This window comes from Rutilus rutilus, assembly GCF_951802725.1.
Source record: "Rutilus rutilus genome assembly, chromosome: 9".
Classification (NCBI taxonomy): Eukaryota; Metazoa; Chordata; class Actinopteri; order Cypriniformes; family Leuciscidae; genus Rutilus; species Rutilus rutilus.
The window spans coordinates 1,032,268-1,058,694 of record NC_140223.1 but is presented as its reverse complement, the minus strand read 5'-3'; the positions used below and the strand labels follow the sequence as shown (position 1 = coordinate 1,058,694).

General features: G+C 41.8%; 2 protein-coding genes across 2 annotated transcripts in view; both read left to right on the top strand.

The window, feature by feature from the left end:
- Positions 1–26,427, top strand: part of LOC311297683 (NACHT, LRR and PYD domains-containing protein 3-like) — a 432,890-nt gene that overhangs the window by 111,404 nt on the left and 295,059 nt on the right. The gene's annotated exons all lie outside the window — the stretch shown is intronic.
- LOC311297684 (protein NLRC3-like) overlaps positions 1–26,427 on the top strand; it is a 191,504-nt gene that overhangs the window by 104,982 nt on the left and 60,095 nt on the right. Inside the window, exons 5-6 of the mRNA XM_084420086.1 lie at positions 4,940–5,113; positions 10,485–10,658. Coding sequence (XP_084276212.1) covers positions 4,940–5,113; positions 10,485–10,658 — 348 coding nt within the window. The remainder of the gene's footprint in view (positions 1–4,939; positions 5,114–10,484; positions 10,659–26,427) is intronic.

Genomic DNA, 26,427 nt, shown 5'->3' with positions numbered 1-26,427 from the left:
GCAGGCCCAGCAACTAATGTATAAAAACAGCAGATTAATATAAAACACTTACTTTTTTGCAACTTGAGGTGAGCAGAGATGACCAGTAGAGAAGAGAGTTGGCAAAAACTATGATGGTTTTGGCTGGAATCCAAGCTTTTATTTATAGACCTGTGGTGACTGTGGTGAAAAACGCTGCTCTTTCTCCACTAGATGGAACTATTGCACAAGGAATAAATTTGTCCCCAGGAAATGGTATCACAGACAGGATGGGGGCACATCCTAGCCAAAGTGCAATACTTTAATTCAACCTGTCAAACAGACTGCAAAAATGTCCAGCATCTGTGTTTTTTTAAACAAATGGCTAACATATTCAACCCTGTGCACCAGAGATAATGAAAACAAGACACCTATATCAGCGTTATGGCCGATTCAGCGAATACAGACCGCAAAGTCAGCATACAAAGTGAAAGACAGGACATAGACTAACTAACTAACTAGCTATAATTTAATTCAACCTGTCAAACGGACTGCAAAAATGTCCAGCATCTGTGTTTTTTTAAACAGATGACTGTCACAAACACAGAAAATACAACCCCCCTGTGTACCAGAGATAATGATTGTTTACAAGGGCGCTTACATCAGTGTTATGACAGATTCAGAGAATACGCCACTCTGAGTCAGAGACTATCAAACGCTGGTGTGAGAGAGAACCACTCTCTGATTTATAGCTCTCAACAGCTTCTTGAACACGTAAGTTCGAGAGTTGTAACTCTCTAAACATGTGAGATGAAGAATTTTATTTATTCATCTAAAACTAAAACAATTGGTTTCAGTAGATTTTTAGCAAGATATTATTGTATATTATTTGTGTGAAATATAAAACATTATTATCGCATTCACCACGCTCAGTTCTTTTGTGTGATAGACACCACACTGATTTTCATAACCTGTATGTTGTTTTTTCTTCAGCGCTCTATAAACATTTAACTGCTTGTATAATTGTTTTTCAATGGTCGTGTGACACACTTACACAGTCTTTTTTCCTTCTCACTTTTCCAAAGGGGTCCACAATGCGCTCAGGAATGCGGAGGGTATGCTGACACATATATATAACAGTGCCTTCTGTCATAAAACTGACAAAAACTTTCTGTCATACAAACACCCATCAAAATCACATGATCTAGGTCTAAAAAGGTTAAAAGGCAAAAGCTTCTGTCAAAACCACATGATCAAAGCAAGGTCAATAGGGCAAACCATAACAACATTTGCCGGAAAGACGCCGGAAGGTCGACCTGTCAAAACACATGATCGAAGGGGTAGGTAGGGGCAATAGGTCAATCCATAACAATATAGGCAGGAAGGACAACCGGAAGGTCAAGGTCAACCGGAAGCCATCAATCATTTTGACACAAGGTATAGGGTATTCACTACTAACTGGCATGAAAAATAAATAAATAAATAAATAAACTAAAAGCATAGACAAACAATCGGTAAAATGCAATCTGTCAATTTAATTCATGAATTAAACATACACTGACTCTTTTTAAAGCGTAAAAAAGTTATTTAGTCAAGAGCAGGGAGAGATTTTCTCTCTGTTGTTTGATTAACATTAATGACAGACGACAGCAGGTTTATTTTACTGCCGTCACTTAAAGACAGAATGCATAGATCTAATTCTGATACACGTCTGATTTTCTCATATGTTCGCTTTAGATATAACCTACTGTGTTTGTGAATACTATTCAAGATGGGTGTTTTTTACGTAATTTTGTGTATTTGATTATTCAAATGCCATAAAACGGGACACACTGGCAGGCGGCACAAGAAGCCATTGTGTGAGTGCCGATTTGAGTTCTAATGTGCTTTTAAATCATCAAGCATGTCCCGTTCCTTAATGTTCATGTATCCATGCTTCTTAATCACTCTAAAGTTTCAATAACTTTAAGCAATTCGCCCGAAAGCAGAGCATCCATCCTTTACTGAAATTAAGCGGTAAAGCTCTGAGGTCTCTGACCAGCCTTTAAGAATAAAACAAATACTCAACAAAACACATGCATTAATCTGTTAATGCCGACTGTAAGTAACAATGTACAAACAAAACAAGATGACCGTCGATCAGCAAATTCTCAAACCAAGCCTTGATGATGTGACTGGTCACGTGGTTTGCACAGAAGGAAAAATTGTCATTTGGTTTGAAGCAATACGTTGAAATTACACCAACAAAACTTCATTTTACTTCCAGTCAAGTAAACTATTATACGTTAGACAAATGACAAGACAGAAGTGTATAAACTTAAATCAGATCAAATATAACAAAGTTCTTTAAAGTAATGTTGAGGCATATACACTTTTTTCAGTGATCTTTCTCTCTCTGATCTATTGAAATAATTGTTTAAAAAAGAGAGAAAAATTTCGTTAAAATATGCAAGCATATTGCATTCCTTCGGATGAGACATTAAACCGAGGTCCTGACTCTCTGTGGTCATTAAAAATCCCAGGATGTCCTTCGAAAAAGAGTAGGGGTGTAACCCCGGGATCCTGGCCAAATTTGCCCATTGGCCTCTATCCATCATGGCCTCCTAATCATCCCCATATACTGATTGGCTTCCTCACCCTGTCTCCTTTCCACTAGGGGTGTAAATCGGAGCCTACATGACGATTCAATACGATACCGATTTCTTAAGCCAACGATTCAATTATTTTCGATACTTCAGAATTCCCCGCGATACGATTCGATTCGATACGATTCAATACTAGATTTTTACATGATATCTAAGTTTCATATAAATCAACAAAAATAATAAATAATTTGCCTTTTATTGAGAATGCAGAATACAATTGCATGTCGCAAAAAAATTGTTTTTCCACCTCCATGAATGAGACAAGTGTTGTTCATTATGTCGCCTTGTTCAGGTAAATTGTAGTTTTCCTTGCTTTACCCCGGTCTTAAAGTAAAAAAGATGACTGTGAAAAATAGTACAATTAAATTAAATACATTTATGGTGAGATTACTACAATTTATTTAATTAAACGCATTTATGGTGAAATTACTACATTTTCATGTCAATCTGTGTTCATTTTGACCACGAAACATGCGCTGTCACTTTAATTCAGCGCGTGCAGCACAGCACAAATAGACTCGGTGCGGAAACGATCTCTGCACTGCTGTATAGCCTATGCACCGCAACTGGAACGGATAAACGGACCGCAACCGCGTGCAGTGTGAAAACTCTGACCTGTTAACATGGGTACGGAAAAAAATACACACTACAAACGGAGTATGTGTGAAACGGGCGCAATCAGACAAACGGCAACTCTTACCACTGCTCCGTCTGTTTTCCTGAAGCCAAAATACATCCACACCCATGACTTGACGCCGACTGGAGTGTGTAACATTTCACTGTCATTGCCAGCTCGCTCTGACGGTTCCATCGCTCTTGAAAGTCAGACTCAACAATGTGTGTGTGAACATAGATAGACTGTGAAACGTAAGTAACGCGTGTGAAGTAGAAGACAATAATGAGGTTAGCGCCACCCGCAGCTTAGTAGATTGTACGCATATGTCGGAGCAGATGCTGAAAATAGACAGGCGGCAAAATAAACACATTAATCGATACTCTTGCGGACGCATCGATGCATCGAATCGTTGGCTGTATAATCGATGCATCGATACGAATCGATTAATATTTACTCCCCTACTCTCCACCAATAAGCTGGTGTGTGGTGGGCGTTCTGGCACAATATGGCTGCCGTCGCATCATCCAGGTGGATGCTGCACATTGGTGGTGGTTGAGGAGATTCCCAACATTCGATCCATTAATACCAACACTTTCTCTTCTAATCTATTTTTTATTTATTTAAAAAAAAAAACATGCATGTGTTAGATTAAACTGAGAAGGGTCATAGCACTTGCATATTGTCGTCCTACTGTTAGTTTAACTGATTCTATTGTTCTCATTTGTAAGTCGCTTTGGATAAAAGCGTCTGCTAAATTAATAAATGTAAATGGCACACATTGTGTTCCCAGATAACCGTTATAAGCAACCTAAACTCACAGCACATGCAGAGATGGAGTTTGAGACGCTCCACTCATGTAAATAATAACAGTTCATGTGGAGCAGCATTTACTGTGAACAGAGCTGCTCTGAGATGATGAGAAATATAGCAGCTCTGAGAAATATTAAACCTGCAGGGCAAATACTGTATTTATTTAATTGAACTGCAGCCTTTGTGAATTCACAGTAGCACTATGCTATTGTTTGGTTTTTAAATGTTTTTAATATATCGTGCAGCCTTAGAAAACTGACTTATAATGTGGTTCATGAATTCTCGTCTGTGTAATGAGTCACTTGCGGTAGTTTGCCGGTTACTTGACATAAATTGCAATCAAAGATTTTTTTTTAAATTGAGTACTTGAATTTTATCAAGGAATCATGACAGTCCTAATTATATTCATTAAAACAATTGGGAGTCAACATGATTACCATTCATTAATTTTAATATTACATCTGTGTAAATGAAGTGTAAGAAATAATACTTTTCTGTGTTCAAATGTTCAATCTCTCTTTCTTGAGTTGAGGTGATTGAGTGATTGATCTGTAAATGATTGAACACACGAGCTGCTCCTAAGTAACCTGATATGATCAACATCTAACTTTCAACACAATCTCAGCACAGTCAGGACTTTAGTACATGAAGAACAAGATGAGTTCATCCTTAATGACCATCACATCCATCTTTTTTCTGTGATCAACTTTACACATTATTTAATGTGATATAAATCATTTATATACATTTTATATAAACTTTCCCTCTCACACAAACACACACAAATAACATGGTGAATCTCACTTACATCAAACATGGTGATTGTGTTTTTTTTTAAACGATGAAGTCTGTTGATTCGATCTGTGTGTCTGATCTGAGAGAGTGAAGAGTGTGTCATTGTTCTCTACAGGTTGAGGGATTGTGGTGTCACAGATGAAGGTTGTGCTGCTCTGGCTTCAGCTCTGAGATCAAACCCCTCACACCTGAGAACACTGGATCTGTCTGGGAATAAACTAGGAGACTCAGGAATGAAGCTGCTCTCTGCTGTACTGGAGAATCCTCACTGTAAACTGGAGATACTGGGGTAAGATCATCTCTTCCATAAAGACTCGGAGTGAATAAGGATTAATATATACAGTAGATAGTTCATACAATATAACCTTTGGCGTAAGCCCCATCTAGAGGTGAGGAATATAAAAAAAAAAGTCAAATTCCCTCAGTATTGAATGATCTAATTCACTACTTTCTCAATTACAATGACAAATTAATTGTATGTGGTTGTGTGTAGGCACTAAAACAGTTTAGTGTGTAGGCACTAAAACAAACTCCTTTTTATGTTGAAATAAAGAGATTTCTGTTTCACCCCAGACTGCCTGTTCCCTGCCTGGCCAGCTCCGCCACTGTTCGGAATATGTGCCAATATGTAGTTCATGCAGAGATATTTGTATAGGCCTATATATTATTTATATGACAGACCTATAGGTCTGGATGTTTTGTTAATCATATTTATTCCTGCAAAATAAAAGGCTGATAACTTGCACTTTGTGATTAAGAAGATTGAGTGAATGTAGGTTATAGTTCTGGGGGATGAAAGGCCCCTCAAGAGGTAAAGCCCAGGGGCCCCTTAAAGTCTTAATGCGGCCCTGATTATCCCCCAAAAGAAAGTAAAACTAGATTTATCACTACATGATTATAATGGCCAAAATAACACACAATAACAATATTTCACCACATCTATGGAAATCTTGAAAAAACAATAATAATAATGCTATCAGTCAAATTCATCTTTACTTTGTTTATTTTGTGTTATAAAAAATAAAAAATAAAAAAAGGAATTTACACCATCACATACAAAAGGAACAATTACACTTAATGGTGACCAGTTTGAAATAATGGTAACACTTTATCACAAGTATACAGTAGCAAAGCACTTATAAATAATTTACAAACTATTAGTTTATAGTTAATGAATAGTATTTAATAGTATATAAGCTGTAGTTAATATATTAAGAGACTATATACAAATAATGACGTAGTCGACATCGACTGAATGGGATCACGCTAGGGAGCCAATTGTCTTCGAGCGTGCGAGCACGAGTTTTTGCATCACATACTCCGCCCCGCGGAGCGGGTATAAATACGGAAGTGGATGCACACGCTAGTTGCTTTTTGCTTCGGAGCCGTTCGATGGTGTCTGAAGAATGTTCTGAGTATTTCTACGAGCGAGTGTGTCAGTGTTCTTCTGGAAAAGACTCTCCCATTGCTGGTGGTTTCTACAGCACAGTGCAGCGGTGGTCGCGAGCTTTGAGCTCTCAACTGCCTTACACCCCTCAGCCCCCTCTTCTTCGCCAGCTGGCAGCTGGGTGCGTTTGAGGACCCGGTCATCCGCCTTCTCACGCTTCCCCTGCCACCCAGTGGAGTCAGGAAACTGTTGCACCGCACACTCAGATCCCGCTTCGGGCCACCTTCGGGCCTCTCGGGCCGGATCCCTGTCCTCCACCTCGCTGCCCCACCTCGGGTACGTCTGTGGTTCCTGGCCCCTGGTCCGGTTTTGTCGAAGTCTAAAATGCTTCTAACCGATGCCCAGCCTGGCCTCATTCGGTACCTTCAGACCTGGCTTGCGATTCATTTCGCTTGGCTTCCACCAGGCTCAGTGAGATTCATCACACCTAGGTATTGAGCAGAGCTCCTGTCCTGTGTGTGTGCGCTGCAGTCCTACTGGCGAAGGACGCATGCTAGCCGTTCCCTCCAGCCGGTATGGAGTCTGGCTTCAGAGCCTGTACTTCGTTGTACCCTTATTATGTGGTGGGTTACAACCATCTTGGTTCTGTGTCAACTAATACGGGCCCTTTTTCAAAAGCCTCCGTTCACCTGTAAACACAGAGTTGCATTTTAAATGCCCCGTGCCCAAGCTTGGTCTGAGTGTTCGACCTGAAAGACGTGTACTTCAGATTGCTATCCTTCCGCTCCACAGGCTTTACTGTGTTCTTGCGTTTGAAGGTACGAAGTATCAGTCCATGGTCCTACCCTTCGAGTGCTCCATAGCCAGTTGGGTCTTCAGGTCAACTGGGAAAGAGTATTCTCGCCCCAATTCCGAGTTTCTCTTTTCTAGTATGGTCTCGGTCTAGCACATCTCTCAAGTGAGGCGTGCCAGCTCAGTGCTATGTAGAAGTGAGAAAGGGTCCCACTGAAACTTTGGGGCTCCTGGGGCATATGGCAGATGCAGCCGCACGGCTTCCTCCATATGAGACCGCTTCAGCACTAGCTCGATGACCGCGTCCCTAAGGTGGCCGTGGCAGAGCGACACGCTCCACTGGCCTGTCGCCAATCTCTCAGCCCATAAGACCTTCATTTCCCCGGGCTAGTCCCCTGGAACAAGAGTCCTCCAAATGATGGCTGAGGGACCACGTATAAAGGGCATGCAGTAACAGAACTCTGGGCGCCTCTGACTGCATTAACATTCATTGCCTCGAGTTGCGTACAGTCCCTCACTTCGAGACACCACTGCTCAGCAAGCTTGTACTGTTCTGACAACATTGCGACCGTCGAGCCGCGCTCCCCTCGCATGTTGCAACTCGCCCGCCACCTCCTCCTTGGAGTCAGAAGCTTCTAAGGTCGCTTCATTCCACCTTTTTTTCTGGCCTGCTTACTCGTGCCGCTCACAAGCCTCATGACAGCCTCCGGTCCGGATATAGTGGAGACATCCCAGCTAGCCAGCTGTTCAGACCACTTCGGGGCCACACAGCCACGTCTGTTGCCCCTCCGAACTCATCCTACGCCAGTTGTTTCTTCTCTTGTCTGAGCGGATATCCCTCGACAAAAAACTCTGGCCACAGCTGGCCCTGGGCTCCACAGAAGTGTGTTCCCTAGTGAGCCTTCTTGCACTATGGTGCTTAAATCAGGAAGAGAACAATTTCAGTGATCTTCATCACACCAGGTGTTGAGCAGAAATGCTCCTGTAGCTCAGTGAATTCCATCACACTCACGTGTTGAGCAGAGATGCTCCTGATGCTCAGTGATACCCGTCACATCTGGTGTTGAGCATTGCTCCTGTCTTGTGCAATGGAGCAGGTCTTGTTAGTTGCCCCTTAATGGCCAACCAACCTCCTCCTCTCGACAGCCTTCCTGACACCTTCCTCTGAGCATATTCTCAGGGATGGGGCAGTAGAGACCATCACTTCTGTGAGCACCTCTAGAAGAAGCTTGCTCCTCTAATAGAAGTCAAACCTGTTCGTTGAATTGAGTCTTCTCCCTGTGAGGAATCCCGAAGGTGTTCGATCATTTCAGTGCTCCCTTTTAAGAACTGCTTGTGGTCGGAGTGAGGGCTGTCCTCTCCACCTCAATGTTGTGGCCTCTACATTGGCGCACATCATGAGGCAGTGGATTCAAACGGAGTGCGATTTGATCTTCAGGTCTTTGAGGGGAGCAAGGAGATTTATAAACATAAATGCGTCCCCTCCTTACCCTCTTGGCTTTTTCTCTGGTGCTACTGCACTGCAGAGACCGCCCCTGAGCCATCGCAGGCAGTGAGTTAAAAAATTCCGTTTTTTAAGAAACAGTTATCCTGCTCGCGTGGTCTCCTCTAGAGGGTAGGAACTTGCTAGCTTTCGATCAACGAGTTGTGCCTGGAATTCGGCCGGCTAACTCTCACATATTTCAAAGTCATATTTACAAAAACAGTTCATCACATATTTCTGAGATTTACTTCAGAAGCATCATACAGTGCTACGTTCTCTTGAATAAATAATTCAATAACAAATCATTTTTTAACAGTCACTTGTCGCCACCTAGTGGCGAAACAATGTAATCGATAAATGCGACAAGTATTTTAAACGCCAAGTTTCTATCAAAAGCTGATTTACTCTACTTTGATGGCTACCGTAGACATCAGTGTTTATATTTGAACTTTAAACTTTTATCCCAGTACTTCTATGATCATTTGAACTATTTTATCACAGAAATAATGATACTATTATGAGGTTGAAAAGACCTTTTGTGAAGCTGTTTCATGACAACTATCTCTAGGTCAGCGGCTACGGCAACACAGATTAAAAATGTTGCGATATGATTTTGTCAAAGGTTTAATAGACAGTCGAATTGGAAGAAGATTGTGTGGGTGTTTAAATGGAAATCACAGTATTTTAAAGATTAATCGTGCAGCTCTACTGTCTTATCTCTCTCTCAGTATATGAGTAGCTTGAGGGCTTTTCAGTGCATTCAGTCCAGTGTTGCAAACTATTTTCAAAGGAAAGTAGCTAACACCTTCCCTAAATGTCGCTAGATGACATCATACATCAATTAGCATATTCATGACCTCATCGTGTAATACTTGCGTTCTGCCTGCCTAATGTTTTCTCTCTAAATTCATCCTCACATACTGCATTTTAATATAATATAAAATAGTCAAATGTCTAATAAAGATGTTCTCATTTCCTATATATATATATATATATATATATATATATATACTGTATGTATATATATGTATATATATATATATATATATATTATTTTTTTTTGTGTCTTTTTTGTCTTTTTTGTCAGACAATAGAACGAGTAGCTATGATATAGTGAATGACTACATTTTTTATATGTGTAAAATTAACTGAATTGAGAGTTCGGAAACTGGATGAACTAAAGCTCTGTGATAGAGTGAGTATTACAAGTAATAAGCACAAGAAAAGAAAGGAAATCAAAATGGTCAAACTAAATTCTTTAAATATAAAACAAAAGAGAAGCAGATAAGTGACAAGTCTGTGGAAAAACACAGCTCATTCACGTCTGTCAGCTGCCGTGCGCTCAACAGAAGAATGAGCCTCTGCTCCTCTCAGCCATTCACTGAGACGGCAGGGAGAAAGCAAGAGCTCACGCTCGCAGGACTGACAACATTTGGAGGTTACTGAGGTTTGTCCAAAAAGTCACTAGATTTGTCAAAGGCACTAAGTTGGCAACACTGATTCAGTCTCACGTCGCTTCTACGCGTCCACTTGAAAGGGATATTACGACACTCATAGATAATGACACATTTCATCCTCTGTTGGAGCAAAAGTGTCTAACTTCTGTCAACCTCGTCTATAAGCAAGGACAAAACTAAAACAATTTAATTTGAATCAATATCGATTCTGGAATAAGAAAAATCTATTTTAAAATTGCGATAGGTGAATTGATTTTTCTCTCCCAGCCCTAACACACAAACATGTTCCTTAAAATGTTTACAAATACATTAAGCACACACACACATTGGGTTTCCATGTTTTATGGGGACTTTCCATAGAATGATTTTTGTACTGTACAAACTGTATATTCAATCCCTTAATCCTAACTGATGTATTTTAACAATGTGAACTACTGAAGTATTTTAAATATTTCATATTGACTGCATTATGTTATTTTATTTTATAAGTGTTATGTTTATATCTGGATATAGGCTTAATGTGTGTCATTGTTCTCTACAGGTTGAGTGATTGTGGTGTCACAGATGAAGGTTGTGCTGCTCTGGCTTCAGCTCTGAGATCAAACCCCTCACACCTGAGAAAACTGTATCTGTCTGGGAATAAACTAGGAGACTCAGGAGTGAAGCTGTTCTCTGTTGTACTGGAGAATCCTCACTGTAAACTGGAGGAACTGTGGTAAGATCATCTCTACCATAAACACTTGGAGTGAATCAGGATTAATATATATAGTAGATAGTTTATACAATATATGTCATTTGGCGTGAGGAATATAAAAAAAAGAAAAGAAAATTCCCTCAGTATCTAATTCACTACTTTCTCAATTACAATGACAAATTAATTGTATTTGGTTGTGTTGTAGGCACTAAAACAGTCCAGTATATAGTCAAACTCCTTTTTAAGTTGAAATAAAGAGATTTCTATTTCACCCCAGACTGCCTGTTCCCTTCCTGGCCAGCTCCGCCACTGTTCGGACTATGTGCCAGTATGTAGTTCATGCAGAGCTATTTGTATAGGCCTATATATTACTTATATGACAGACCTATAGGTTTGGATGTTTTGTTAATGGTATTTATTCCTGCAAAATAAAAGGCTTATAACTTACACTTTGTGATTAAGAAGATTGAGTGAATGAAGGTTATAGTTCTGGTGGATGAAGGGTCTCTCAAGAGGTAACCAGGACTGTCACCATATCAGATTTATCACTACATTGATTATCAAGGCCTAAATAACCCCTGATAAAAAAAAAAAATATATATATATATATATATATACACACATATATATATATACATATATATATATATATATATATATATATATATATATATATATATATATATTTTTATTGTTTATTTAAAAGGGACAATGCACATTAATTAACATTTTTTGTTTACACTCAAAATGTAAATGCGCCAGAGTTAGCTAGAGAGCTAATTTTCATCTGTAGTCCCTTGGCAGGTCGACACAGCATCATAATACAAAAAGAATACATGTAAAACAGAAAACAATTTAAGAAAATAGATACATAATAATACGTACAATACAAAGAAGGGCAGTACCTAAGATAAGATAAACCAACTATTAATGATTGCAGTTTTGAGTGTTTTTAATCCATTTCTTAAGTGTAAATTTAAATGATAAATAGCTGGTGCTCTCTCTGAGTTCAGTAGGGAGGCAGTTCCAATAATTTGAGGCCCGTACTGAGAAGACCGTTTGGCCAAACTTACTACGTTTATACGGTACAACACAGTCTCCCCTGGTAACTGCCCTTTTTGCCCTGCCACTGCTGTTCTTCTGTTGTATAAATTCACCCAGTGGTGGAGGTGCAAGCCCATGTAAAATTTTAAAAATGAGACAGGCATCTAGATAATGTAAAAAACTGTCATAATTGAATAAATTATATTTAGTAATAATATTGCAGTGGTGATAGCTGATAGGTTTTTGATCTAAATTTTTTAAGGTTTGCTTATAAAGGGTTTCTATTGGTTTAAGAGTTGTCACATTTGCTTGGGACCAGCTTGTAAAACAATATGATATGTGAGAAAATTCATGGCATACATAAAAAGTTTGGCTGCCTTTGTGGTTAAATAAGGCCTTATGTGTCTGACGTTAGCCAAATTATATCTAATGGTATTAGCCACCTTTTTAACATGCTTTTTAAAAGTTAAATTAGAATCTAAAATAATACCAAGGTATTTAAACTCCGACACAACCATGAGTTTTTCTCCTTCAATAAAAACATCAGCCTGCTGTGCACTTGTGGACCTCTTAGAAAAGAACATAAAGACTGTTTTGTTAATGTTAAGATGCAGATCTGACATTTTTAGCCATTCGGAAACATGCACCAGTGCTTCGGTTAATTTAGTTGCAGCATGTTGTTTGTTTTTGGTATGCAAATAAAGAACTGTATCATCTGCATACATTTGTACATTAACAGATTGACAGACTGAAGGCAAGTCATCAATGTACAGACTAAACAAGATAGGGCCCAATACTGACCCCTGGGGTACACCAATATTACAATCGAGATATGAAGAATAAGAATTACCAATATGTACACTCTGTTTCCTGTTAGTTAAATATGACTCCATCCATTTCATGGCCTCATCTGAGAAATTAAAAAAAGATAATTTTGATAGTAGTGTGTCACGATCCACACACGGGAAACAGGGGTTAGATCCAAAAGCAGTTTTAATAGGGAATCCGTACTCACAACAGTCCAGGCAGGAGGCAGAACTCAGAAGTGGTGTGATAATAGACAAGGACTCTGTGACAAACACTGAAACAACCAGGGTATATATATATACACACACAGAACTAACCATGAAACAGGGAACAGCTGGGAACAATGATGACGGGGAACAGCTGAGTGCAATGACCAGTGATTGGTACAGACAAGGATTGTGGGGAATGCAGTTCATAATGTGACAGACACCGTGGGGAAGGAGGACATCCAGTGGTGACCCAGGGAACTCCAACCAGACACTGTGACATAGGGCCCTATCTTGCACCCAGTGCAATTGACTTTGTACACCGACGCATGTATCATTCCTATTTTGCACCCGCGCAAAGCGGACTTTTCCCTCCACAGATGCACGTCGGTTAACTAAGAAATACACTTGCACTCCCCGGGGCGGTTCAGCGCAAAGAGGAGGCGTGTTCCGGCGCAAACGTTCCCTCATGCTATTTTACAGGTTTAGAAAACAATTGCGCCACTAACCGAAAAAAAACAGTTTAAAGTCAGTGGCGCGTTGCGCATGTTATTCATATGCTATTTTAAGGGCGCATGCTTGGCCTTAATCAATGTAGCATGTGCACAACGCGCATACACTTTGATTCTCTCATCTACACACAGACGCAGCAGTTATTTTTGCAAATCATACATTATTACGATCGATAGATAGATAGATAGATAGATAGATAGATAGATAGACATTTTATTATAAAAGCATACATCTAGCTTACACATTTACCCAAATTATCATACGCCTGTTTAACCGAAGTTAATTTGGGTGTGTTTGAACCGCTCCTGTCGTGCGCCTGGCAAATCCGCCGTTATAATAGGAATCCGCTTTAGAACAAGCGCTCCTGCTCTTAAAGGGAATGTGAGATGTCGCTCTGATTGGTTTATTTCACGTTACGCCCAAACCACACCTATGAATAATGAAGCTACTTCAGACCAACTCCTTTTAGATTTGCGCCAGGCGCAAGAGTCATTTATCCCGCCGGGAAAATAGCCGCATAATAAGCCTTTCATTCAGGTGTGTCACTGAGCCACAAGAAAGAATGCAAGGACAAAAGAATATATATATATATATGTAATGATGCAGAGCAGGAAGCAAGAAGCAGGATCCAAGTGCAACGGTGTTTTTATTAAATAAACTAGAACTTTGACATAAACTCAGACTTCGGAACAGAACAAAGAACATGCAACCTCACAACATCAATAACTCACAATGACTGAACTAAAACACAGGGCTTAAATGCACAGACAACCAAGCTAAACAAGATAACAAGGGGGCGTGGTAAATAAGAAACACCTGGGAAGACTAATCAACATAACGGGAGACAGCTAAACATGAGAAGACAGGGGAACACATGACAGACAAGAACAAGACACAAAACCCACACCGTGACATAGCCCCCCCTCTATCGGCGGCTCCCGACGCCCCTCAAAACAAAAAACAATAATTCAGGAGGGTGGTGGAGTGGAGGTGGACCTGGGGGCGGGATGGAGGGCCAGGCCCGTGGGGCGGCAGAGGACCTGGAGACTGCGGCAGGATGGGAGGCCAGGGCGGATCAGGCTGTGCAGGCGACCAGGGCGGATCAGGCTGTGCGGGCGACCAGGGTGGATCATGCTGTGCGGGCGACCAGGGCGGATCAGGCTGTGCGGGCGACCAGGGCGGATCAGGCTGTGCGGGCGACCAGGGCGGATCAGGCTGTGCGGGCGACCAGGGCGGATCAGGCTGTGCGGGCGACCAGGGCGGATCAGGCTGTGCGGGCGACCACGGCGGTGAAGACCCTTCGGGCGGCCACGGCGGTGAAGACCCCTCGGGCGGCCACGGTGGTGAAGACCCTTCGGGCGGCCACGGCGGTGAAGACCTCTCGGGCGGCCACGGCGATGAAGACCCCTCGGGCGGCCACGGCTGTGAAGACCCTTTGGGAGACCATGGCGGGGCGGCCCTCATGGTCCCATCGCGGGATCTACTGCCCCCCCCCCCCCCCCAAAATCTTCTTGGGGGCAGCTACGGGGTCATAGGCTGGAGCAGACACCGGCTCAGGAGCAGACACCGGCTCAGGAACAGACACCGGCTCAGGAACAGACACCGGCTCAGGAACAGACACCGGCTCGGCGGTGGCCATCTTATCCGGAGACACAGGCTCGGCGGCGGCCATCTTGTCCGGAGACACAGGCTCGGCAGCGGCCATCTTGTCCGGAGACACAGGCTCGGCGGCGGCCATCTTGTCCGGAGACACAGGCTCTGTAGATGTGACCTGAAGAGTCTCTGGATCAACAGACGTGACCTGAACAGTCTCTGGATCGGCAGACGTGACCTGAACAGTCTCTGGATCGGCAGGACTGACGTGAAGCTCTGGCTCGGCAGGAGTGACGTGAACAGTCTCTGGATCAGGATCAGAGCGCTCTGAGCTTGACGGGACCAGCGGCGGCGAGGGCTTTGAGGTGGGTAGGACCAGCGGCGAAGAGGACTCTGAGCTGGTTAGGACCAGCGATGAAGAGGGCTTTGAACTGGACAGGACCAGCGATGAAGAGGGCTCTGAACTGGACGGAACCAGCGGCGAAGAGGGCTCTGTGCTGGACGGGACCAGCAGTGAAGGCTCTGTGCTGGACGGGACCAGCGGTGAAGAGGGATCTGTGCTGGACGGGACCAGCGGTGAAGAGGGCTCTGTGCTGGACGGGACCAACGGCGAAGGCTCTGTGCTGGACGGAACCTGGAACAGGGACTGAGACCGGGACAGGCTGGGCAGAAGAGTCTTCTTGGCAACACACACTGACATCAGCGGGGAATCGGCCACGCTGGAAACCAGTCCTGGACGGCTATAGACTGATCTGGTGATTGGCTTGATGATTGGCGTGACGTGAAGAACAGGCTGAAGGGATACTGTGGGTTCACAGAGCTTCTCCTCCACGCCCACAGCAAACGACGAATCACTCAGGAAAAGGGCCAGGTCGATATACCTCTCTAGCGTCCAGCCGGTATAGACCTCTGGCATCATTTGAGAGATATCCTCGTCCAGACCGCTCCAGAACAGATCCATAAGCTGAACGTCATCTAGTGACGCTAAATGGCAGCAAGCCCAGAAGTCCTTCACATACCTTTCAATGGGCTGGCCATCTTGAAATAGAGTAGCAAGGTAACTCCTTAGGGCCTGGTTTCTCACAGTTGCTGGATCCATTTGTGGTGAGTTATTCTGTAATGATGCAGAGCAGGAAGCAAGAAGCAGGATCCAAGTGCAACGGTGTTTTTATTAAATAAACTAGAACTTTTACATAAACTCAGACTTCGGAACAGAACAAAGAACATGCAACCTCACAACATCAATAACTCACAATGATTGAACTAAAACACAGGGCTTAAATACACAGACAACCAAGCTAAACAAGATAACAAGGGGGCGTGGTAAATAAGAAACACCTGGGAAGACTAATCAACATAACGGGAGACAGCTAAACATGAGAAGACAGGGAAACACATGACAGACAAGAACAAGACACAAAACCCACACCGTGACAATATATATATATATATATATATATATATATATACAAGGTAGATGTAAACAAAGTCTTAAAAATCATCTGAAATGATTTTCAGATCATTTTGAAGCAAAAACTCTAGGCAACAACATCCATTATACACTCACCTTAAGGATTATTAGGAACACCTGTTCAATTTCTCATTAATGCAATTATCTAATCAACCAATCACATGGCAGTAGCTTCAATGCATTTAGGGGTGTGGTCCTGGTCAAGACAATCTCCTGAACTCCAAAACTGAATGTCAGAATGGAAAAGAAAGGTAATTTAAGCAATTTTGAGCGTGGCATGGTTGTTGGTGCCAGACGGGCCGGTCTGAGTATTTCACAATCTGCTCAGTTACTGGGATTTTCACGCACAACCATTTCTAGGGTTTACAAAGAATGGTGTGAAAAGAGAAAAACATCCAGTATGCGGCAGTCCTGTGGGCGAAAATGCCTTGTTGATGCTAGAGGTCAGAGGAGAATGGGCCGACTGATTCAAGCTGATAGAAGAGCAACTTTGACTGAAATAACCACTCGTTACAACCGAGGTATGCAGCAAAGCATTTGTGAAGCCACAACACGCACAACCTTGAGGCAGATGGGCTACAACAGCAGAAGACCCCACCGGGTACCACTCATCTCCACTACAAATAGGAAAAAGAGGCTACAATTTGCACGAGCTCACCAAAATTGGACAGTTGAAGACTGGAAAAATGTTGCCTGGTCTGATGAGTCTCGATTTCTGTTGAGACATTCAGATGGTAGAGTCAGAATTTGACGTAAACAGAATGAGAACATGGATCCATCATGCCTTGTTACCACTGTGCAGGCTGGTGGTGGTGGTGTAATGGTGTGGGGGATGTTTTCTTGGCACACTTTAGGCCCCTTAGTGCCAATTGGGCATCGTTTAAATGCCACGGCCTACCTGAGCATTGTTTCTGACCATGTCCATCCCTTTATGACCACCATGTACCCATCCTCTGATGGCTACTTCCAGCAGGATAATGCACCATGTCACAAAGCTCGAATCATTTCAAATTGGTTTCTTGAACATGACAATGAGTTCACTGTACTAAAATGGCCCCACAGTCACCAGATCTCAACCCAATAGAGCATCTTTGGGATGTGGTGGGACGGGAGCTTCGTGCCCTGGATGTGCATCCCACAAATCTCCATCAACTGCAAGATGCTATCCTATCAATATGGGCCAACATTTCTAAAGAATGCTTTCAGCACCTTGTTGAATCAATGCCACGTAGAATGAAGGCAGTTCTGAAGGCGAAAGGGGGTCAAACACAGTATTGGTATGGTGTTCCTAGTAATCCTTTAGGTGAGTGTATATATATATATATATATATATATATATATATATATATATATATATACTATATATATATATATACTACAGAATTGGTTCAGAGTTTGAAATATCTTGATTTTTTTTTTTGTCTTTTTCCACAAATTATTATTTGCAAATTGTATTATATCCAAGGTAAACATTTCTAGTAATTGTGCAGTTAATTCTCATACTGTATTTTCAGAAAATTTTGGAATATATTCTCTCCCCAAATGTGTCACTAATAAAACAATAAAAATTATTTAAAGAGAAGGCTTATATTGACCTTTTAAGATTGTGTTTACATCTACCTTGTAAATATATGTTTTGCTATTTTATTAAAAATGTTACAATTACAACAACAATTACAATTTTAACAATATTTCAAGTGTACTCTTTCTTTGTAAAAAATAAAGTATAGGCCCACATTTGATCATACGTATTTCAAAGTTAAGGATTCATTAGTTTGAATATAGCCTACATTGGAACAAAAACTATAATAACATCTTAGTTGACGACTTTATTTTTGACAAAACATACTATATATATTTAAAGGTTGTATCAGTGATTTCAGGCCCCCCCAAAAAAAGATGACATTCATCTAATCTTTCCTAACGATCCGCTAGCTGCCGCCCCATAAGCATGCCGTCAAAAAAACGCGTCTCTGTAGGCAGCCTAGGCTCTGAGATTTGCACACAAAAACAATTGGTTTCACCAACCACTCAAAACCAAAACAAATAGTGTTCCAACCAATCATCAACAAGGGGAGGGGGTTGTGAGGTTTTGAGCCAGCTTCTTCTTCAGCTCCGACTTCGCGTGCAGCCGTGCACGAGCACAAAACCTCACAACACCCACCCTCTGTCTGTCACGGTCACGTTCGTCTGTCTTCATCTGTGTGTGCACTACACTTCCCATCATCCTCCTTGGCACACCTGCACTCATTCAGCCATCATCATTATCACCGTCACCTGTGTCCCATCACCAGCACTCCCCTTATATACTCACAGTCTCCCTTCATTCAGTGTCTGGTCTCGTTGATGTTCGCCTTGACATGACCCACAGACTTCCGAACAACTTACCTGGATTCCTACCTGCCATTTATCCTCTCCAATCCGTCCTGCCTGTCATCTGCAAAGAGAAAGAAAGACAAAGACATTACCAACCAGCTAAGCATCACTGTTATTCTGTGTTTCTGTTACTCACCATCTGTCTGCATCTCCGCACTTCCTGCAAATAAACTATTAACCTTACCTTCTTGTCTGCATCCTCTGTTAACCCTGACAGAAGACCAGACCTATAAAATAATGGAGGAAGATGATATGGATGCATTTCTGTTTAATCAGAATGGGAGTTCATTGGAGGAATTTGTTGAAGTGTACCTGCATCTGCGTCAGGATGTTTACTGGGAGGAGGAATTTTTGAAGCAACGATTCTGGAGAGGACTTGAAGATCCACTAGCCCAGGTACTGCTGCTCAAGGACTTAAATCTAACTTTTATAGAGTTTTTGGACAGAGCTCTTTGGGTTTGCGGTTCTTCCCTCTCCGTTGAAATTGTCCAGCCAGATCATCACGTTCAAGCCGAACCAGAGCCAGTCGCCTGCCCGCCAGAGCCAGAGCCAGTCGCCTGCCCGCCAGTGCCAGAGCCAGTCGCCTGCCCGCCAGAGCCAGAGCCAGTCGCCTGCCCGCCAGAACCAGAGCCAGAGCCAATCGCCTGCCCGCTAGAGTCTGTGAGTGTCGTTCTCCCCGAGCCAGAACCAAATTTCTCCGAGCCCGCACTTCACGTCGAATCTGCTGAGACCAAAGCAGTAGGCGCCGTGCCCGCCGCCGAGCTAGAGACTGTGAACATCATGCCTGCAGAAAGGTTCTTCTCGCTGGTTCCGCCTGGCTTGAAGCTCCCTTCGCCGCTGGTTCCATCCAGCTCAGAGCCCATTTCGCCGCTGGTTCCGCCCAGCTCAGAGCCCACTTCGCCGCTGGTTCTGCCCAGCTCAGAGCCCTCTTCACCGCTGGTTCCGCCCAGCTCAGAGCCCTCTTCGCCGCTGGTTCCGCCCAGTTCAGAGCCCTCTACGGCGCTGGTTCTGCCCAGCTCAGAGCCCTCTCCACCGCTGGTCCCGTCCGGCGCAGAGCCTTCTTCACCGCTGGCCCCGTCCAGCACACAGTCTTCACCGCTGGTCCCGTCCAGCACAGAACCTTCACCGCTGGTCCCGTCCAGCACAGAGTCTTCTTCACCGCTGGTCCCGTCCAGCATTGAGTCTTCACCGCAGGTCCTCCCCAGCACAAAGCCCTCACCGCTGGATCTGCCCAGCACCGAGCCCTCATCGCTGGATCTGCCCAGCACAGAGCTCTCTCTGAGACCTGGGACTTTCCCCAAGTATTTTTTTGGGGGGGGGCTACAGGCCTCCGTCCTGGCCACTTGAGGGGCCACGGCCACCCGAAGGGTCTTCTCCACCATGGCCACCTGAGGGTTCTTCTCCGCCGTGGCCGCCCAAAGGGTCTTCTCCGCCGTGGCCGCCCGAAGGGTCCGCACCGCCATGGCCACCCGAGGGGTCCGCACCGCCATGGCCACCCGAAGGGTCCGCACCGCCATGGTACCCTGCTCTGCCTGCACCTCCTTGGTCCCTTGTTCTGTCAGCACCATCAACTCATCCTTTGTCTGTCCTGCCACCATCCTGGAGTCCGTACATCTGAACCGGTTCCACCTTCCCGTCACGGACTCCAGGATGCCCCCCCCCCCCCCCTCCCGTATGCTGTCTTTCTACGGCGCGAGGACGCGCCTACCGGGAGGGGGGAGTAATGTCACGGTCACGTTCGTCTGTCTTCATCTGTGTGTGCACTACACTTCCCATCATCCTCCTTGGCACACCTGCACTCATTCAGCCATCATCATTATCACCGTCACCTGTGTCCCATCACCAGCACTCCCCTTATATACTCACAGTCTCCCTTCATTCAGTGTCTGGTCTCGTTGATGTTCGCCTTGACATGACCCACAGACTTCCGAACAACTTACCTGGATTCCTACCTGCCATTTATCCTCTCCAATCCGTCCTGCCTGTCATCCTGTTCTGCCTTCAGCCCGACATCATCTGCAAAGAGAAAGAAAGACAAAGACATTACCAACCAGCTAAGCATCACTGTTATTCTGTGTTTCTGTTACTCACCATCTGTCTGCATCTCCGCACTTCCTGCAAATAAACTATTAACCTTACCTTCTTGTCTGCATCCTCTATTAACCCTGACACTGTCGGTGATTTGGAGCGTTTTTTTGACGGCATGCTAATGGGGCGGGCAGCTAGCGGATCGTTAGGAAAGATTAGATGAATGTGATCTTTTTTGGGGGGGGGCTGAAATCAGTGATACAACCTTTAACATATGAGCAAAATTGCAAAACAAAAGCTTATTTGATGTGGCAGTAGTCTATTTTACAGTAAAATCTTTATAATCTATCCAAAACTAGTTAACGAAATGTTGTCTTTCATATTTCGTCTGTAACATATCGTTTTTATGATATATTAGGGCATTTAAATGTTAATTTGCAGTTTAATACGTTGCTTAAACAAAGACATTTTATTTCAACATATTTCAGTAGATTTTTACTCATCTCAGTATAGCAATATAGTTTGGTAAAAGCTGTTCATTCATTCACACACAGAAACGCATTTCATATTTAAACAGTCTTTTTGCAAGCTGTAGTAGCTACACAACAGCGCGCATCTGTAGCCTACCGTTCATTCATTCACACACAGAAACGCGATTCATATTTAAACAGTCTAGACACTATTCCATATTGCGATTAGAACAAAGCACTTGAGAATAAAGAACTTACCTATTCCTCAGCTGGATCCGTTGCTCCTTGAAATGAAACTACCAGCACTTCTGAGGTAATTTTTCCCCAGGATTATTATTAAGATAGTATTATTCCTCACAGAGTCGTAAAGTACATGAGTCTGAAACTCGCGGTGTGTTTTATCCAGCTGATGTGGGTGTTGACACGTTTGCATGGATTGCCTCAGATCATTTGCGTTTGAATAGCGCACTCTCCGTGGGCGTGGTCACATTAACACTTAATGAACTATAATGAGCTGTAATGAGAACGACTGACATCTCTTTCTTTTCATACAGATTACATAAACTGAGAATATTTGTTTTTTAAATAAATTACTTAATTTAAAAGAAGAGAACTCAAGCTTTATGCCAGTGTGTCTGTATGCCTGTTTGACTGAGGATTCGCTGAGTTACAGTTGATTTTCGGATGCGTTTCAGAATGGACTTCACTGACAGAGAGAAGGCAGAACTCGCATCATGTTTATTTTTCTTTATTTGGCAAAAAGCACAACACTTTGTTTTTATTGTGAGTATACACAAAAAAATAGACACTTAACAGGATCGAATGATGTATAACACAATCAACAGAGTATTTTGAGTCTCTTTTGCACTGAAAAAAAAGAAAAAAGCGAGCTGATCACGCCGGCGTGATCGCCAGCCCCAGGGGGTTATTGACACAATAATTTATGTTTATTTTATTGGCTACTTATATTTTTCATTTTTGTTTTGCATTGAATACCATTTAAAGGATTTGTTGAGGAAACCGCAATACCATCCTCACATAGAAAGCCACGTTAAGCGTTTTACTAGGGTTGCACGATAATGGTTAAACTGATAATCACGATTACTTTGCTCAAAATTATAATCGCGATAAATAATAACGATTATTCTTATTTGAGAAACTACAGAGAAAGAGACAGTTAATGGTATATATATATATATATATATATATATATATATATATATATATATATATATATATATATACATACAGTATATATATATATATATATACAGTATATAGGGTTTGAAATTAACTTTTTCACCCACCGGCCAATTTGGCTACAAAAGTTTTAAGTTTCCGGCCAGTCAGAATTTCTACTAGCCAAAAAAAGAAATTTCACAGCTTATATATACAGTGGGTACGGAAAGTATTCAGACCCCCTTAAATTTTTCACTCTTTGTTATATTGCAGCTATTTGCTTAAATCATTTAAGTTCATTTTTTTCCTCATTATTATGCACACAACACCCCATATTGACAGAAAAACACAGAATTGTTGACATATTTGCACATTTATTAAAAAAGAAAAACTGAAATATCACATGGTCCTACATTTTTCTGTACATATGGTTTATTAATAAGGTGTTTACAGATTTTGATCTTTTAATATTACTGTCTTAGTATTATTAGTCTTAGCCTATTAAGCCACGTTAAGCGTTTTCTTTATAATAAGGGTTTTGAGGAAAAAGCTTAACGTGTAATTAAACGCAATGCGTTCGTATTCTGGGCTCATCTGCTATTCTGTAGGCTACATATGATTTATTAATAAGGTAAGTACAGAATTTGATCTTTTAACATGACTGTCTTAGTACATTAAGCCACGTTAAGCATTTTTTTCACGTTATAAGCGTTAATGTCCTGTATTGGGGGCTGCTACTATTTGCTTCAGCTAGAAGTACGTAGAAGTATGATAAAGGTATGATAGGCAATATACATTTTATGTGGATAAAGGCATATTTTTTACACTGCACGTCCTTATTAGGCCAAGAAAATATATGGTTTCGCGAATCCCTTTCCCTGTGATGTGCATTCTTAATGGCCACATCTGCACAACTTTTGATTTAAAAATGTATTAATAAATGTTGAAATGAACATCAAGTAAGATTAATAAATGTTATAGAATAATTTTTCATGGTTAGTTCATGTTAACTAATGTAGTTAACTAATGTTTAACAAATGAAACCTGATTGTAGTGTTAGCAAATCCATCTCTGTGAGTCCATGTAACCACACAAAGTAAACACGACAGTAATCCATAAAGCCCAGCTGATGAATCAGTGCTTCTGAAGTGAAACAGTAGGTGTAAGAAATACAAATATTTAAAACTTTTAAAACTTACAATATAAACCTTTGCTTCCGGCCAACATACACGCATTCATGAGTTCATGTTTGACTTAAACGACAGCACGTTTTGAAGCGTGATATAAGCGAATTGTGAAACTCACACAAATGCTGCTCATCCGTGCTTCCGCATCACTTCTCATGTGAGCTTCAGAATGCACTTGTGTCGCTTCACGACGATATCATTAACCTGTGTTTGACTATTGGCTGGAAGTGAGTGTTTATAAACTTAACAAGTTTAAAATATTAGTTGTTTTACTTCAGAACACATTGATTCATAAACTCGCGTTGTGTGAATTACAGTTGTTCACTTTGTGTGGTTTTTTTACAAGATCCTTTTTCTGCCAAGCAGGAGCTCATCACACACCTTCTCCAAATTGTCTGTTTTTTCCCACCATGGTTAATAGATTTTGAGAAAAAGAATAGTGATTAGCTGTTGTACAACATATAACACATAAATGTCTGATATCAATATCTTTAGCATAATTTTCACTAATGCACTTTGTAATATATTAAAGAAACTAACCTCATATTGTCACAGCTGCGAGTGCACTTGTACGCCAGCAGAGGACACTCTTACCGCTCACTCTACACACATCAGGGACTCAGTTTCCCACAATGCTTTGTCTGTCATCTGTGTAATCATGTGCAGCTGTTTCCCATCACCTCATAAAATCCTCAGTCTCTCTGCCTATTTACCCAGTTCAGTTGTTTGTCTCATCGCAAAGTCTTGTCTAGAGTTCCACGGCATTACTGAGCGTTTTCCTTGTATTCTGCCATTCCTGGTTTTGATATCTGCCTGTGTCCTGGGGTGTATTCCAGAAAGCAAGCTTATCTTACCGTCAAACATACCCTGAACTCTTGGTTGATTAAACCAAACCTTGCTTACTCGAGATATGATGGGTCCAAAAACATTGCTTGAAAGGAAATACATTATAGCATAAAAAATGTCCTATTCCAAAAAAAAAAGAAAAAATGTCTGAATGCTAACCCTGGAACAGAACCTGCTCCGGAGCTGCTATGGCTACTTACATACCCTGAAAGTTACCTCTGTTTGTGGAACCGAAAGTTGAGGTAATCCGCTTGCTTACCCTTAAACATACCCGGGTATGTCACACAACCTGCTTTCTGGAATAACCCCCTGGTTTTCTCATTCTTGTCTTGCCCTCTGGATTTGTTTGTTTGTTTGGACTGATTTTCTGAGCTCTGACCTTCTGCCTGTTTTAATGGACTATGACTTTGGATTGTGCTCTCAATAAACTGCGTTTGGTTCATCAATCGTTGTGCTCAGTGCTGTCCGCAACCAAATCATAACACACACACTGCCGTTCAAAGGTTTTGGATCCTAAAGATTTTTTAAATGTTTTTTAACCCTCTGGGGACCAAAAACGCGCCCGCGCGTTTTGCTCGTTTTTTTTTTTAGCAATGAAAAATAAACACAAAATGCTCTGTTCATTTTGATCTTTAATTTTCGTGTTATACATCAATCGATCCTGTTCAGTTTCTATTTTTTTTCTGTATACTCACAATAAAAATAAAGTGTTTTGCTTTTTGACAAATAAAGAAACTTTAACATGATGCGATTTCTGCCTTCTCTCTTTCAGTAAACTCCCATTTGAAACGCGTTTGAAAATGATCTATAACTCCGCGAAAATTCAGTCAAACAGGCAAACAGACCCACGGGCATAAAGCTTGAGATCGCAGCTTTTAAATGAAGTCATTTATATAAAAAACAAATATTATCAGCTTCTGTAATCTGTATAAAAAGAGAGCGATTCCAGTCGAGCTCATTACGAGCTCATTGACTTTAATTCGTTCACGCCTACTCACGGAGCGCGCTATTCACAAGATAATGTGCTAAGCCATCTATGCAAAACAGGTAAACGCCCCCAAGCAAATGCATTAAACGCTTCAAGTTTCATCATTCAGTCACCTGCGCGTTGGGAAGATGACACGGTACACCGGTGCGGAAGCCCTTCAGTTCGTCCTGGAAACTAGCGACGAAGAGTCCAGATTTTCATCAGAAGAGGAGCGCGACTACTCTGATGACGACCGTTTGTATTTTGAAGAGCAATTGATCCAGCCGTGGATAGAATTTCGGATGAGTAAGTATTTATTCTTACTTGCATTAGTTGACAAGCTATTCAAAACATGAGCTTACATATTATACTGGGTGGACTTGCCATCCAGAGTATTGACATTTGATATCTACCTATATTCAACACGATCTAATGAAAGTGCATATCTATACCATGAATTTAATATATTGTACCATTTCAACGTCAAAAATGTTGTTTTTTTTTTTTTTTTTGTGTACATATGCTACACCCCTTGGTTAGGAAATTTGTATTTGTATGTGTAGCCTAGCAGTAAATGATATGTTTAGATCATTATGTATGAAAGATAGAATTTAGAAATTATTTTAGAAAGGAGGCCTAGTAGGTGTTTAGATTATATTTTGACTATATAAATGCTGCCTCATTATCATTAACGATGCATGCTCGCAAATATCAGTTGTAAATGTGTGTAAATGTGCTGAAATGTGTAAATATACCCAGTTAATGAAGTGCACAAATGTGTTAGGCTAATGTTTGCGGTGTGCCTCTCCGGTAATGGCCCATTGACACGCATATAGGCTTATTGCACGCGTCTAAAATTATTTACATCAGTTATTCATTATAGACTAATGCTACTATAGTTATATTTATGTAATAATATTCTTCAACTTTTTTAAAAGGAATGTAGCTTCATCACTACCTCCGCCTGCAACTCGGAGTGCGCTTAGCAACACAGTCAGAAATCAGAAAGAGTAAGTACATATTTACCTACTATTTTACAGATGTTAGTTACATTTTGTTTATATACTTAGTGATGATACAAATGTAGCCTATATGTGCCTGTG